Raw genomic sequence first — 15,900 nt, forward strand, 5'->3', positions numbered from 1 at the left:
AAATTTTAAAAATAACTTATCACATATTTACCCAAGAATCAACCCATCATAAATCCCGAGTCAGGTTAATTGACTTTTAACATACGATTAATCTTTTTTAATTTTATAATATGTAGAAATGACTTTACTCTTCACGAGAAGAAACAAAAAAATCAAAGGTTTCGGCTAAGGTTTTTTGGCTAACTGGTGAGCCAAGCTAGAACCTAGGTTATTAAATTTTTATTCTTTGTAAAATGTAGGTTATTAATTCTTTTATTTAAAACATTTATAACATCTAAACATTTTAAAAAAAAAAAATCGCTCAGACCAACAATGCATCACATGCCCCCATCCAGTCCATTCATCCCAGAAATCGAGTTTAAAGCCTCCCCATTCTAATCAAATATATATTTAATGGAAAGAAGAGACTACAAACCTATTTAGAAGCGTAGTTATAATTATTTTTGTATTAAAATATATTAAAATAATATTTTGTTATTTTTTAGAAATTATTTTTAAAATTAATACATCAAACAATTCAAAATATAAAAAAAATTAATGTTCAACAAAATTAAAAAATTTTAAAAACACAAATACAGCCACATTTCCAATCCAATCGCCCAATATAAATTGAAATCATAGAATCGTCAAAATAGATTTGATCAAACTCAGATTAGTTACATGGAAACGAAACGAGAGCAGGTTATCCCAACTAAAGTTTGCATGATTAATCTCCTATGAAGAATCAAAGGGAGGCAGAAACATCCCAAGGCCAAACAACTCGGTACCTCTGCCATTTATATTTAAAATCCAAGAAAATAAACATCAAACACCCCATTATTTTCTCTAGAAAAAATATCAGAAATATTTTCTCACTGCAAATTGCATTTTTCTTTTCAGACAGGATATTGCTACACTGAGGCAGTGAAGTCAGAGTTTATTGCTCATAAGAATAAACAGTTCCCAAGTTTTTTCAGAAAATTGAATTCCACAAGCTGAAGGCTGATGGCATCTTCATTTTCCCAATCTAAAGCCTCTACAGCCACTTTGGAATACCATTGCCAAAAACCACCGATCATCATTTATAGAATGGCACATAACAATGACAAGTCTCACAAAAAGTTGAGATGAAACAGTTCCAACTGCAGACTACGTTAGGTTACAATGCCTAAAAGAATTAAGTTTACTCATTTTGAGATGGTCAATCAGGACCGAGAAAAACACCAGAACCAAATAACATATGAAAACGATAACAAGTTGACCGGTGGGTGTTCCAAATTTTGGTGCAGACTTTTCAAGTGTGTTTTTCACTTAAAAATGCATCAAAAAGATTTCTTTTTCTTTTTCGTCATTTTTTACATGAAAAAACACTAAAAAAAATAAATCAATTTGATGCTTTTTCAAGGCAGGTGCAATTTTAAAAAGCACTAAAAAACAGAAGCTACCACAACCCCTAACAGGTTCTTATGCCTAGGGTCAAAATTCACACAATACAAATACCAACAGTAAAGAGGCACAGTTATTCAATTCTCTAAAAAGCACTCTGGTTCTTGGTGAGAATTTTCTCTACAGGTTATGCTTGCATGGCAATCTAAACAAGGGAACATAAAGCTAAACCCATAGAAACAGCAAGATAATACTCTGAACAGATCACAAATGCAGTTAGAGATGTAATAATACTACCAAGCACCTAGTTCAAAGAAAATACAATAAGCACACTCAAAAGTGTTTAGAAGATACAATCTAGATAAAGCACAAGGACCAGGTGGCAGATGTACAATCCAATACATAAGAAACCCTAAGAAAAAGAAAAGGATAAGATAAGGATTAAGAAACAGCAGTTATCCTTCCCTAATGGGCATAAAATTTGACTGGAGCACGAAAAAAAAAAAGCAAATTGCAAAGCAACTTTTTCCAAACAAAGTATCGCAGTAAAGTGGATGACATGGCAAAGCATACAACTTATGGAACTGACAGCAAGCCAGCAACACAGCAAGGTAGCAGCCACCACCAGTATCAAAAGTGCTAGTACCATTACCGAACCAACCCCATCATGAAGGGCAGCAACTGACCGCTACAGGTGATTATTCACTAATACTTGCATAAGTTACGGACCGACCAATATCATACAACAGAACAGGCATCAGCCATCACTTCAACAGCTACAGTCACGGACTTGTATGCTCACTTCACTACATTGAGCAACATTAGTTAAAAGGTTATATTGGTGGCGTTAAGCATGGCAAAGTCTTATGCCCCAAACAAATAATAGGCAGAATCATGTTAACCTGGCCTGTAAAAAACTGCGGCTGCAAAATTCAGAACTGCATATCATGTCTCATACTATGTATCAGTATAGTATGAGATCTATTAACAGGTCCACTTCATTTGCAGCATCAGCTACAGGCAAAACACGATCATCTTGTGTCCACCTTCTATACCATCACAGCAACTACCACCCCCATCTCAGGACCAATAATTTCAAGATAAACAAAGACCAGAAGATAATCAGGTCAAACATCAGACACCAGAATGACACGATTTGTTTTGAAATCAGGGGTGGACGTTTTTTATCTTACCACTCATCAGAAATTTAGAGAAATCACAACCACGATCATCCATCTATGTTTTACAAACAGCATCAACAGCTACAATATCCACAATATCAACATCCTGGCCATCTGCCCCACGTCAATCTTTTCCGGAACAAAACTATAAAATTCAATGAATGCAAGTGTTAAATCAGCCTTCTCATGCAATAAATCACACCCACACACAACATGATCCTAAATCCAAGAGAACAAAAGAAAATCAAGCACAATAATGTGGCTTACAACTCAAGTCTTTCATGGAGAGTAAAGTATCAGCCTACAAACTATAAAGTCCATACAAGGCAAACCCACCAAGTTAATTAGAGATGCATTGGGTTCAACATAGAAATATATAAGTACCAAACCAGTTCTTTAAACCTGACCAGAACATATTCAACGATTAAAAGAGAGTTCAGCTGTAGCAACATGACCATCAGATTGGCACTAGTCAAAGTGCCACAAAAGATCCATGCAACCCTCAAAGCTCATTCCTACACAATGAAACAACAGAACCGGCCAGTTAAGAAATCCTCATATGCACTCAATAAATGGGAGCATGAGGAGAACAACTCACATCAACATCTGAATTTCGCGGGGATGGGCTACGAGACGCAGCAGGCCGACCTCGTGGAGAAGCACTTCGAGGGGTTGGAGACCCACCATCACGGCTGCGTCTATCAGGGCTTTCACCTTTCACAGGGGAATTCTTACGTGGGGAATAACTCCTTCGAGGTTCCAGGCTCCGCCGAGGAGAGAGACTGAAACATCACCAAGACCATTAAAAAGATATAGTAACAGCAAGAAGACAAAGCTATCAGCTTAAAATTGACAACAATGCACTAATAAGCAAAGATGTAAACCTATCCCTAGATCGGCTGCTACTTCGCCGCTCATCATCATAACGGCTTCTACCACGTCCTCTGGAGTAATCAGGACTGGCACTGCGACTCCTGCTCCTTCTACGATAATCTCTGTCCTTTGCACGGTACCTGTCACGGTCTGACCTGTCCCTGTCCCTGCTTCTGCTCCTACTTCTCTTCCTAGAGTCCCTATCTCTAGAGTCATCTCGGTACCTGAAGACATTAATTAATAGGTTCCACACCAGGAAACAATAAAACAACATGGTGACAACATGCTCGATCACAAACATATACCACCAACAAAAACCCTCTACACCACAAAATTTTGCAACTAGAGATTAAACCAGAACAGCAACAGCTAATTTGACATTAAAGTGCAGATACATATTTTACTAGAGAAAATTTCAAAGGGTAAAAAACCATGAAGTGCTATTGTAACAAGAAAAAACAGTAGATCATAGGGAAAAGAAAAGCATAAAAGGCATAATTTTGTAGAGAGCAAGCTGGTGACAGCAGAACCTATCAATTGCAAGAGGTTCTTGGGATCTAAATGCATAAAGATAGGTGCTAAGGGACATTCTAGTTACCTCAGAATTCAGAGGTCAGAACAGCTACCGTACTAGAATAATCTTGGGAAACTATATTTATAAAACTAATCAAAAACTCACTTAAAAAAAGAAAAGAAAGCGCAAAAAAAAGATACCTTCTCCGAGGGCTGCGACTTCTGGACCTGTGCCTTGATTTTGAAGGCGTTTCAATAATCCTTCCCTTATGACTGATACAGAAATAGAGAGGCAATTCAGAATCCAAGGAACTATAAGCATAGCAGCTACAATTAAAAAATCAACACAGCAGTTATCATAACAAACAATTCATGACCCGGAACTTACATCCTCTCAGCCTTGGGCCCATATTTTGCAAACTGAACTGTTATTTCGCGACCATCAACAACCCTCCCTGAAAAAAAAAAAAAAAGCAAAAACCTTAAATAATCTAATACGCTCAACCAGATAAAAATGTAAATAAAGAGGAAAAGGGAGTATACCATCTAGCCTGTCCACTGCCTTCTGAGCTTCATCAGCGTATTTGTAGCGCACAAATGCAAAGCCCCTCGATTCCCCAGTTCTAAACAACCAAGAACAACAACTTTAAGGAAAAAAAGAAAAAAAACAGGAGAGAGGATTGTGAAGAAGGTGACAATAATAACAACCTTCGATCTCTAGGGATGAAGATGTCGACAACCTTGCCGTACTTGTCGAATAGCGGAAACAGATCATCAGCAGTAGTACCTGATAACATAAACCAAATCATACATCCATACATCATACATACATAAGCAGACGGAGACAGTGAGAGGCAGGGAGGTAGTGGGGCTTACGGAAGGTGATGTTGAGGACGAGAAGAGAGTATGTGTCGGCGATGTCTGGAGGGCCAGACCTGCCGAAGTGAGACATCTTTTGCAGATAGAGTTAGGGTTTGCGGTTCAGAAAGAGATTGAGAGAACTTTCTTGAAGAAAATCTTGCTGGGGTTGTTCATATAGTAGATTCATCGCCTTATTTAGTCCTTGTACTTTTGTGATTATCTTGGTATGGTACCTTTACTATTTTTCGTTGAATTATGTAGTCAGTGTACTCGCGAAGCTCTTTTAATTTGGCCAAAAGTAAGGGTGATAATTCGAAAAACAAATTGTTATTTCAAAATATTTCTTTCATTATTGAATTGGCAAGATAGTTTTTTTTTTATTTTTTATTTTTATTTTTTCTTAATTTTACTCCAAAAAATCCATGCTAAACCCAGCCCAATTTAATTTTAGCTTCGTTGTAAATTAATTAATAAAATAATTAAAATATATGAAAAGTTGTAACTTTCCTGTATCTTTTTTTATTTTTAGTGATGTTATTTTTAATATATTTTTTATTATTAGTTTTTGTTAAAATTATTTTTATTAAAAAAATATTTTATTTTATTCTTTTATAAAATTAGCATGGTTTGCAAGTTTGTTGATTAAACTAAGATTATCTAAGTTGCCTTATGTTATGTGTTTGGTGTGGTTTTTTTATTATTTTAATTGAATTTAATTTTTTTATAGTCTAATTTTTTATAAATAATTTAAAAATAGTTTTAGAGAAAAATTATATTATTAAATTTTATAAAGTATCAAAAATTGAAGAATGTAGAAAAAATATTGCTCGCTCAACACTCATTTCAATGTGAATTATAATAATAATGTATATTGTTTTGCTTTTTTTTCTTGAATATGTTTTTGTTGATTTCATATTTTAAAATTAAGGATATTAAGAATTTAACTCTATAATTTATTTATTTTATTTTGCATTTATATGAGGTTGGCATGGTTTATAGATTTTACAGAGTAACTCAAATTATCTCAATTTATAATTTTTGTGGGTTTTTTTAATTGAACTTGACTTTTTTTATAGTTCATTTTTTCCCATGCAATTAAAAAAATAATTTCAAAGAAAAATCATGTTATTAAACTTTATAAAGTAATAGATATTAAAAGGTGGGAAGAAATTATTGTTTATTCACACATGTTGCACTATGAATAACAATAGTAATCCACAAAGTTTTACTTTCTTTTTTTATGTTTTTTTTTTGGAATTTTTATTATGATTTTATTAATTTTTTCTTATTAATTTCATCTTTTATTATTAGTATGGTTGGAAACTTGGTTTTATATTTTGTTTCTTTTTATTCTATCTTTCTCCAAGGTTAGTAACATTGGTGTTTATTCCTGATTTATAAGTTTGATACAGTATTTTTTTTAATTCAATTTGATTTTTTTATCATTTATTTTTTTTCATGTAGTTTTTTTTTAAATAATCCTGGAAAAAAGTTATGTTATTAAACTTTATAAAATTCATGGATCTATTCACAGGTTTGGCTAATTAACTTGATTTTTTCAGTGTAATAAGTTAACTAATTTTTTTATTTTATCTTTAAATATTAAGTTGATTGGGAATTCGAATTTATAATTAGTTTTGTTTCACCTTTTATAAGGTTATCACGATCTAAAAAAACATATTAATATTAGATTGATGTTTGATTCGACAATCATCTATTTCTGTTATCATATAGCAAATAACAAATGGTTTTGATAAAAAAAATAAACAAATTATAATTCTAGTAGTGCCCATGACTTGATTTGCAGGTTTGGTGTATTAATTCGGCTTACTCAATTCACAAGTTTGACAAATTTACTAACCAATAAGATATGTTTTTTTTTGTTTTTTGTCTTTTAACTGTTTTTAACTTTTTTTATTTTATCTTTTAATATTGAATTGCTGAGAAATTGTCTGCATCATAGGTTTTTGTTTGCATTCTATAAGGATATTTGTATTAAGTAAGTGTCTATTTTTAGATTGGTACTCAATTTGATGAACATTTATTTTTATTATATAATTAAATAAAAAAAGTTTATAAAAAACATTATTCAACCTAATCGAATTAATGACTCCCATCATAGAAGAACCAAGGTCGATCTAATATATTGTTGTTTAAATATATATTTTTTAAATTGTTATCTTAAAGTTTTTTTAAAAGTTAATTCATATTTTTATCGATTATCAAGGTTATATTTGAATCTATAAAATTAATCAATTTAAATTGAAGTAACTTTCATACAGTTTAATTAAAAATTTTAATTATATAAAAAACTGAATTGAAAATTTTTAAAACTAATCCATGTAATCAAGTTTACTAATGTAATTAAAAAATTATTCATGCTCTTGATTTTTTTTACATTTAAAAAATAACTGACTTGAACCATGATAAAGCGTAAGCTAATATACTACTATACTTTATTTCACGAGTCGAACAAAAATGTGTTTGGTATTGCGGTAGATGTCGTGGTTGTAGTTTGAAAAAAGTTGTTTTATAAAAGTACTTTTAATTGAGATTGGTTTGAAAAAACATGTATTTTGTTAAAAGTGTGATTGAAATTGAGATTGAACAAAAAATAGTTTAATGTGTTTGGTTAAGAATGTTTTTGAAATTGAGGTTATAAAATAATTTTAAAAAATATATATATTAATATTGATGGTTTTTAATTTAAATATTGTAGATTTAACTATTGTTATTACAACATAAAATAAACAATACTTTATATGAAATATTTTTATTATTATTCTATTAAACCATCTATAATTTCATTATGTACAAAATTCATTTGACAAGAACTACATTTTCCATACGTGTAATAAAAGTAGATAAAATATTATCATGTATAAAATTGATATTACAGTGCGAGTAAATCTAGTTCACTATATACTAGTTTTTTTAAAAAAAATATTGTTCATATCATAGTACAAATGAATTTAATTTACTCTAAATTATTTTAAAAAATTATTAAAAAAATTAACATATTAAAAAAAAAATTATTCATGCGAACAGTGCAAGTAAATTGTACTGTTCCTTAAATGAGTAGTGAAATTTACTTGTGAACAATAAAAGTAAATTACACCGTTTATTGTTTTTCAAGTAAATAGTGTAATTCTCTTTCTCTATTATATAAACAATTTATTAATTTATATGATTTATGCTAATTATATTATTTAGTAAACAGTGTAATTAATATAAATTAATATAAACAGTAGAATTGTTTTCTTTTTTCTTTTGATGCATTTAGAATGCAAAAGTAATGTAGAATTCATAAACAAAAAATCTCATTTTATATTTATTAAACGATTAAAATCTATAATTTAATTAAAACATAACCAAAACCGCGTAAACAAACATTCTCAAGAGATCCAGGAAGAACAAAATGGCCAAAACAACCTCATACGTGAAAATGTGGGAAGCCTTGATTCACTCGACACGGTCATTCTCCCTCCCTCCCATAATCTCTCATCACTCAACACTCTTTCTTTTTTATGCTTTCTCTAACTAGAAAACGAAGAATTGAACTCTTAAACAGAGTCAGATACTCGTAAATGGAATCATCATATTAAATTCCACGACAGGTAACATGGTATGGAAGCTTAATTTATTGTCTTTTTAATTAAAAACCTTTTCTCTTGATTTTATTATATGGATATGTTCTTTATTTTTTAAAACAATAGGTGGAGAGATTATGAACCACAAGGTTATTGGGTTGATTTTGATAGATTTTATATCTTCGCTATTTTGGGTTTTTTTTTTCTTTACTTTTTAATGATTATGACTGGTAAAGTTCAAAGCTTTGGATTGATTTATTAATTATTTTTTTTTGTAGATCTTGATTTGCTATTTGCAGGTTTGAGGTCACAGTTTGACATTCATTCTGGTGTTTTTAGGGGGGAGTGGATGCTAAAGTTTGGATTTTTGGATCAATTATTTTTATTGGGGTTTACTCAAGTTCAGGGGGTAAGAGATTGCATGCTGCTGATATGCAATTTCCTTTATGATTTGTAGAGAATTTGATGTTCCATGGGGAGTTTCTGGTGCATTTTAATCAGTGTTTGGTATAGATCACACCTTGAAGTCATAATATTTTCCAGATTCTGCTGGATTTTGCAGTAAATGATTACGAAGATGGAGGGTCAAACAACTTTTTCTGATGGGTGTTATAATTATTATATAAAAAAATAAATTTAGAAAAATTATTTTTAGTTATGAATATTTTTATTAAATTATTAAAAAAAATATTTAAAATATTTAGTTAAAATAATAATTAAAATTAATATTGGTAATATAGATGGAATCAGGATTATATAAAAAAGTTGCCGGAAACACATACCTAATAACTCTTCAACGAATTTAGTCGGGGGGGGTGATGGGATTAGAGGAGGATGAGGAATACAATCGCAGTTGCTGTGAAGATAAAAAGGTGTAGAAATGGATTGAAGAAATGGCCGAGGAAAAGCCCAAAAAGATCTGATGAAGTTTTAGAGATTGTTTGGAAGGAAATATGATTGTTTTTATTTTTTAAATAATTTGTTTTTATTAAAATATATATTAATGATATTTTTTTATTTTTTAAAAATTATTTTTAATATTAGCATATCAAAATAATTTAAAAATATTAAAAATATATTAATTTAAAATTAATAAAAAAAATAAAATAAAATTCAAATTTTTTCAAAACATTTTTGAAATATAGAAAGAAACAAGCCCTTAGTGATGATGCTTTTCAAAGGGACGTGAATTGTTAAGGATAAGGAATTTGGTTTTGGATTCTCGAGTGGTGAACGAAGAGCTAGAGCATCATGATTTTGGCAGCGGGTGACGTTTGTTATCCTTATAGAATCCTTGAGCTGCATATAAAAAATATGGTTTTTTTATTTAGTGGGTGTTTTTTTTTAGATTAATATAGGTGTTCAGGTCAGCTTGTGTGTACCATGACTAATTCCACGGACTTTGAAGTTAATGACCCTGTAAGCCTCCAGTGACCATCATATAAATACCAATGACTCGAACCTGAGATCATAGAAGGAATAAATTTCTCGGTCCCAAGTACTTGCCATTTGGCCACTACTTAGATGGTTTTCGTTGTTCATATGAGTAGTAGTGGTGGCCTTTTATTTTTCAATCTTTTTTTGGGTATTTTTTCACTCTTTTTTTCCCTTTTATTTTTGTCCTTTATTTATTAATTTTATCACTTGTTATTTGCTTGATTTTGTATTCGTCAAAAGTTATTGTAATTTTCAATAAACATTTTAATGTTTGATTTGTTCTTGATCTATTCTAGGTTTTGCAAATATTTATTTTTGTTATTTTATAATCGAGTATAAAATAGTTTTTTAAAAATGAAGTTTTTAAACTCAATGGGCTCCAACACCTTGATTATATATTTAATGGGTTAAGCTACAAAATCTTAATCTATCTAATATGTTATTATTTTAATATTTGTTTTTTAAAGAATTTTTTTGATTTATTTTAAATGCATACCATACTTTTTATTAATTGTTTAGTCTATCTTTGGGTCTATTAGGTCTAGTGGGTAACGTTAAGACTTAAGACAACTCATACAATATAATTTTAAACCCTAGCTAATCAAGAAATTAGGTAGAGAGATTTAAAGGTTGATCTAATATGTTAAATTTAATAATAATATCAAAATAGACAAAGTGAAAGCAAGAATGTTGATTTGAGTAACACAAACATTAATAATAACTAAATACCTAAAAAATTTAATGGTTTCACTATTAAGCCCTAGTATCATGTCAAAAGCCATATTCAACGAGCAGAATGCTAGTATTTTTATACTTTTCATTGCTAATCTTAAGGGATAAAAGGAGGCTAAGTTAGCTAAAAGATAATTATTGGTTTAAGGACACCTAATGTCTTCATTTTTTTAAGGTAAAAAAAAGATAAAAAAATATTTCAAGCCAATGTTTAAGTACCAAATATTATAACGCTTAAGTAATCCATGTCATGCTTTTAGTAAAAGTTTGAGTGACCTTTAATAAAAAGATGCTTGTATCTAAAACTAACATACGTGGATAACATAGAATATATAAGGTGCGAGATAACTCTTTCTAAAAAACTCTACGAAATAGCATTGTAGCTTTGAGAGTAAAGTTGCCATGTCAGAAAGGGAATCATTGATAAAATGATAATAATTTTAGGTATTTATTTAATCTTGCTAGGTACGAGTACTTTTCTTTTAGTATTTCAAGCTCTTTGTATTAGGTATGTTATGATACTTAGGCTGAAGGGTGTAAGAAAAATTACCATCTTGACCCTTAGCTTAAATGTTATTTACTAAAATATCTTTTTGGATGGGAATGATGGATTGTGGTCTCTCTCTACTTTTTTATTGCATTTTCTTCCTTTCATCCTTCAATATTTAATTGATTTTAAATTTATCTTTATAAATTATTTTAATTTATTTTGTGTGAGGTTAATGTAGTCTCAAATAAATATCTTGACATTTGATTTGTGCTTAGTTTTATGAGTGTATATTTTTGTTGTCTTATAAATAAGTAAAGATTATATTTAAAAAACAAAGTTATTAAAACTTATGGAGTTCATCACTCGGATCGTGAATTTAGCAAATTAAGCATGAAATCTGGGTCGATTTAATATGTCGATATCTTAATATTAAAAAATAGGTTTATCTTGAATTTTTTTAAAGTCAAACCATGCTTTTTTATCAGTCACGTGGTTTGCCTTTGCACCACCAAGTTGACTGAGTTACGTTAAGACAACTTTCATAAGGTTTAATTTTAAATCTACACGTGTCGACTCTTAATTTGTTTTTCCTTTAATTTTAAAGCAAGGTAGACAACATATTGCCTACCCTAAGTTTTTTGAAAATAATAAAGGCAGACGACATGTCATATGTCTTCATGGTTTTGACCATCATATAGTGGCTAAGGAATCAATTTTTTTCTTTTTTTATCTAACAACATGATTTTCAACTATAATGCCAAAGCACCAAAAAAACATTCATATGATGTAAATAAACCAACAAAACAACTTAAAAAAACACTAAAAGCACAGATATAAGGAAAAAAATCCCTTCCTAAACTTGATCTCTCTCTCTCTCTTTCTCTTTTTTACAATTTTATAGGGGGAAAACACCTTAATTGAAACTCCATATCAAATGAAACCCATTGACACTAAAATCTATCGTTTTAGTGGTGGAAGTTGCTATAAATTAAGATTTTTTTTAATTTACCGGTGGAATCTGATTGCCCTCTCTTCTCTCTCGTACAAGAAGTTGATAAATAAAAAAATTAAATTTTATATTGTAATTGAATTTATAAATTTATAAAGGACCAAAAAGTTATAATTAAGAAAAAAAGAGATTAAATTGTACTTTTGATATGATTTTTGAAACCACCCCTTGCCTCTTTGTTTTACATCTTAGTCCCTTTTGTTTTGTTGTTTTCCCTCCTTAACAATTTTTGATAAAAACTAGGCATGTATTTAGGCATAAAAGGAAGCAATGAAAAAGAAAAAAAATCATCATGGAATAAATTGAAAAAAATACTACATATACCATCGATTATTATATTGAAAATTCCACATCTTTTAGAGTTTCTTATAATTATTCTTGTATTTAATATTTATCATCAATAAATTTTTTAAATAAAACTTTAGCTTAATTTTAATGATTTTTAAATAAAAATTCAAGAGATAAATAAGTTTTATAAATCATTAGTTAACATGTCATTGAATGTGCAAATCAAAGTAATATGAAATACTATTTAAAAAAAATGCATTAAGAGAGAGTTGCTATATAAATAATTGGCCCTTGATCAGTCCCTTTGCATCAAATACGCTCCGCACAACTCAACTTTGAGTATTTGGGCTTTGCCTCCCTTGATTTTATCAAGTTTCAAGTTTAGCTAATGATTCATTTTAATACTCAAAACTTCACTAAACTCATTTGCAATTTTATATTTTAAACAAATATTTAAACAAAATTAAAAATGTTTTTTAGAATAAAAATAATGTCATAATTTTTTTTTAAATGAAATCACTCTTTGGGTTACCTTTTCATCAAATATAAAAAAAGATTTAGGATGCAAAGAATCACTGTATAATTTTGATGATTGTTGTATCTCTCTCTTTGTGTTAATGTCTTATTGTTAAATTCTATTAGGTGTTGTTTCATTTTGATTGTTATTGTCTTGTTTACAAGTTTGTAGTTAATATATTTTATTTTTTTCAATTGTGAAACCAAAAATGATCTTTTCATCAAATATAAAAAAGATTTAAGATGACATGGAAATTGTTATTGTATGATTTTGTTAATGTTATTGTATCTCTCTTTCTATTTAATGTCTTATAATATTAGTTTAATGTTTAGAAGTTGAAAATATATGAAAAAAACATGAAATTAGAATGGTTGAAGGTTATTTGCTGTCAAATTTCATTTGTTATTGTCTTTTTATTGAATTGTTATTATTTTTTGTTTAAGAATTTTTACTTCATGTATTTTTTTAAATTAAAACAAGGAAAATAACAAGTTATGGGGTTTTTTGTCACCTTTATAAAATATTTAACAATACTATACTGTTTATTTGAAGTATTTTATTCTTATTTTATGTAATTAAAATAAGAAAAAATACAAGTATTATTGTCAAATTTCATTCATTACTGTCTATATATAGAATTATTATTGTTTTTTTTTTATTTTTTTAAGGGTTTCTACTTCATTTATTTTCTTTCAAATTAAAACAAGAAAAATAAAAGGTTATGAGATTCTCTGTCACTATTATAAAATATTTAATAATCTAGCATTATTTATCTAAAAAATCTTATATTTATTTTGTATAACTAAAATAAGAAAAAATACAATCGTTATTGTCAAATTTCATCATTTACTATATGTTTTTTAAATTGTTAATGTTTTATTGTTTAAGACTTTCTAATTCATGTATTTTATTTTTTTCAACAAAAATAAAAAAATAACAGGTGATGGGGTGCTCTATCACTATTATAAAATATTTAGTAATATAATACTATTTATCTGAAATATCTTATAATTGTATAAGGAATTGGTTATCTTATGCAAATTTTACATCACGTGTAGTAAAACTCAAGTCAAATTAGAGGCCATTAGTTTACTGAAAAGTAATTTTTTTTAGAAAATAATTTTTTTGAAAAATAATTTTCTGAAAAGTTAATTATTTTTTGTTATTAGGTAGTATTGTGAAAAATAAATTAGAAAATACTTTCTAGTGTTTGGTTATGTCATGAAAAATTAGTTGAAAAATAATTTATTAATATTTTTTTTTAAATTTATTAAAATAATAAGAAATAAATTTTACAAATTAAAAAGTTGAATGAGAATGAGATTGAAAAAAAATCTAATTTTATAAATTATTTTAAATAAAATAAATAATAATTAAAATAATAAAGATCAAATCTAGTAGATAAAAAAATTAAAAAATAATTAAAATAAAATAATAACAATTATAATTTCATAAATTATTTTAAATAAAATAAGTAAAAATCAAAACAATAAAAATTAAATTATAGATAAAAAATTTTAATTATAAAACAATAAGATAAAAAATAATAATTATAAAAATGAGAAGTAACATTTATATAAAAATCAAACTAAATTAAATTTTAAAAGATAAAATTAAAAAATAGATTCAAAATAAAATATATAGCAATTAAAATTTTGAGAATCAAATTTATTAATCATTAAATAATATAATATTTTTTTAATTTTTTGATTAATTTTTTAATAATAAATAAATATAAAAAATTTTAAAAATAATTTTCCGCCAAATAAAAAAGCTTATGTCGCTTGGATTCGATAGGGTCACTTTTGGCCCCGGATGACCAGATTTTTAAGTGAAACCGACTGATGGATCCCCGGGCGACATGTAGAAACCATCGGAAAAAAAGAAAGTGAAAAAAAACTAGAAAACTAAAGGCCACACAGACCAAAATATTCTGCTAGGGTTTCAGAATCCGAAGTTGTAATGGCAGGCGAGAACGGCAATGGCAGATCCGAGACGAACAGTCGACTAGCTTTGATGGACTCGGTGGAGTCACGGTGGGTGTTTCAAGACGGCGGCGAAAAAACACTAGAGGCAGGTGCAATTTTAAAAAGCACTAAAAAACAGAAGCTACCACAACCCCTAACAGGTTCTTATGCCTAGGTCAAAATTCACACAATACAAATACCAGCAGTAAAAAGGCACAGTTATTCAATTCTCTAAAAAGCACTCTGGTTCTTGGTGAGAATTTTCTCTACAGGTTATGCTTGCATGGCAATCTAAACAAGGGAACATAAAGCTAAACCCATAGAAACAGCAAGATAATACTCTGAACAGATCACAAATGCAGTTAGTGATGTAATAATACTACCAAGCACCTAGTTCAAAGAAAATACAATAAGCACACTCAGAAGTGTTTAGAAGATACAATCTAGATAAAGCACAAGGACCAGGTGGCAGATGTACAATCCAATACATAAGAAACCCTAAGAAAAAGAAAAGGATAAGATAAGGATTAAGAAACAGCAGTTATCTTTCCCTAATGGGCATAAAATTTGACTGGAGCACGATTAAAAAAAAAAAGAAAAAAAAGCAAATTGCAAAGCAACTTTTTAAAAAAAAAAAGCAAATTGCAAAGCAACTTTTTCCAAACAAAATATCGCAGTAAAGTGGATGACATGGCAAAGCATACAACTTATGGAACTGACAGCAAGCCAGCAACACAGCAAGGTAGCAGCCACCACCAGTATCAAAAGTGCTAGTACCATTACCGAACCAACCCCATCATGAAGGGCAGCAACTGACCGCTACAGGTGATTATTCACTAATACTTGCATAAGTTACGGACCGACCAATATCATACAACAGAACAGGCATCAGCCATCACTTGAACAGCTACAGTCACGGACTTGTATGCTTACTTCACTACATTGAGCAACATTAGTTAAAAGGTTATATTGGTGGCGTTAAGCATGGCAAAGTCTTATGCCCCAAACAAATAATAGGCAGAATCATGTTAACCTGGCCTGTAAAAAACTGCGGCTGCAAAATTCAGAACTGCATAT

General features: G+C 29.1%; 1 protein-coding gene and 2 long non-coding RNA genes across 8 annotated transcripts; 1 reads left to right on the top strand and 2 right to left on the bottom strand.

Moving 5' to 3' along the window:
- The first annotated feature begins 1,347 nt into the window (after positions 1–1,347).
- LOC105111352 (uncharacterized) lies at positions 1,348–15,406 on the top strand. The gene is made up of 2 exons (XR_839600.1): positions 1,348–1,388; positions 14,934–15,406. It is a non-coding gene; the product is annotated as an uncharacterized LOC105111352 (long non-coding RNA).
- On the bottom strand, positions 1,671–4,951 carry LOC105111351 (serine/arginine-rich splicing factor SC35-like). Of its 6 annotated transcripts, XM_011006679.1 has the most exons (11): positions 4,809–4,950; positions 4,641–4,719; positions 4,476–4,555; positions 4,321–4,387; positions 4,134–4,205; positions 3,431–3,643; positions 3,145–3,328; positions 2,814–3,061; positions 2,559–2,691; positions 2,268–2,444; positions 1,671–2,171 (listed from the first exon to the last, which is right to left on the bottom strand). In XM_011006679.1, exons 1-8 carry the CDS (start codon positions 4,882–4,884, stop codon positions 3,056–3,058), a joined length of 777 nt encoding a protein of 258 aa, XP_011004981.1. In that variant the 5' UTR covers positions 4,885–4,950; the 3' UTR covers positions 1,671–2,171; positions 2,268–2,444; positions 2,559–2,691; positions 2,814–3,055. The 6 variants fall into 6 exon arrangements, with proteins under 6 accessions (XP_011004981.1, XP_011004979.1, XP_011004978.1 ...); XM_011006677.1 differs by having other exon boundaries at positions 2,268–2,691; XM_011006676.1 differs by having other exon boundaries at positions 2,559–3,061.
- Positions 15,250–15,900, bottom strand: LOC105111350 (uncharacterized). The gene is made up of 2 exons (XR_839599.1): positions 15,857–15,900; positions 15,250–15,760 (listed from the first exon to the last, which is right to left on the bottom strand). It is a non-coding gene; the product is annotated as an uncharacterized LOC105111350 (long non-coding RNA).

Source organism: Populus euphratica, unplaced genomic scaffold (assembly GCF_000495115.2).
Source record: "Populus euphratica unplaced genomic scaffold, PopEup_1.0 scaffold533.1, whole genome shotgun sequence".
In the NCBI taxonomy this organism is placed as follows: Eukaryota; Viridiplantae; Streptophyta; class Magnoliopsida; order Malpighiales; family Salicaceae; genus Populus; species Populus euphratica.

Coding starts and splice junctions, on each gene's coding strand:
- LOC105111351 (XM_011006679.1), bottom strand. CDS start 4,884: ATGTCTCACTTCGGCAGGTCTGGCCCTCCAGACATCGCCGACACATAC. Junction 4,206..4,320: donor GGGCCCAAGGCTGAGAGGAT/GTAAGTTCCGGG, acceptor TTTCTGTATCAG/TCATAAGGGAAGGATTATTG. Junction 3,644..4,133: donor AGTCGCAGCCCTCGGAGAAG/GTATCTTTTTTT, acceptor TAATGTCTTCAG/GTACCGAGATGACTCTAGAG.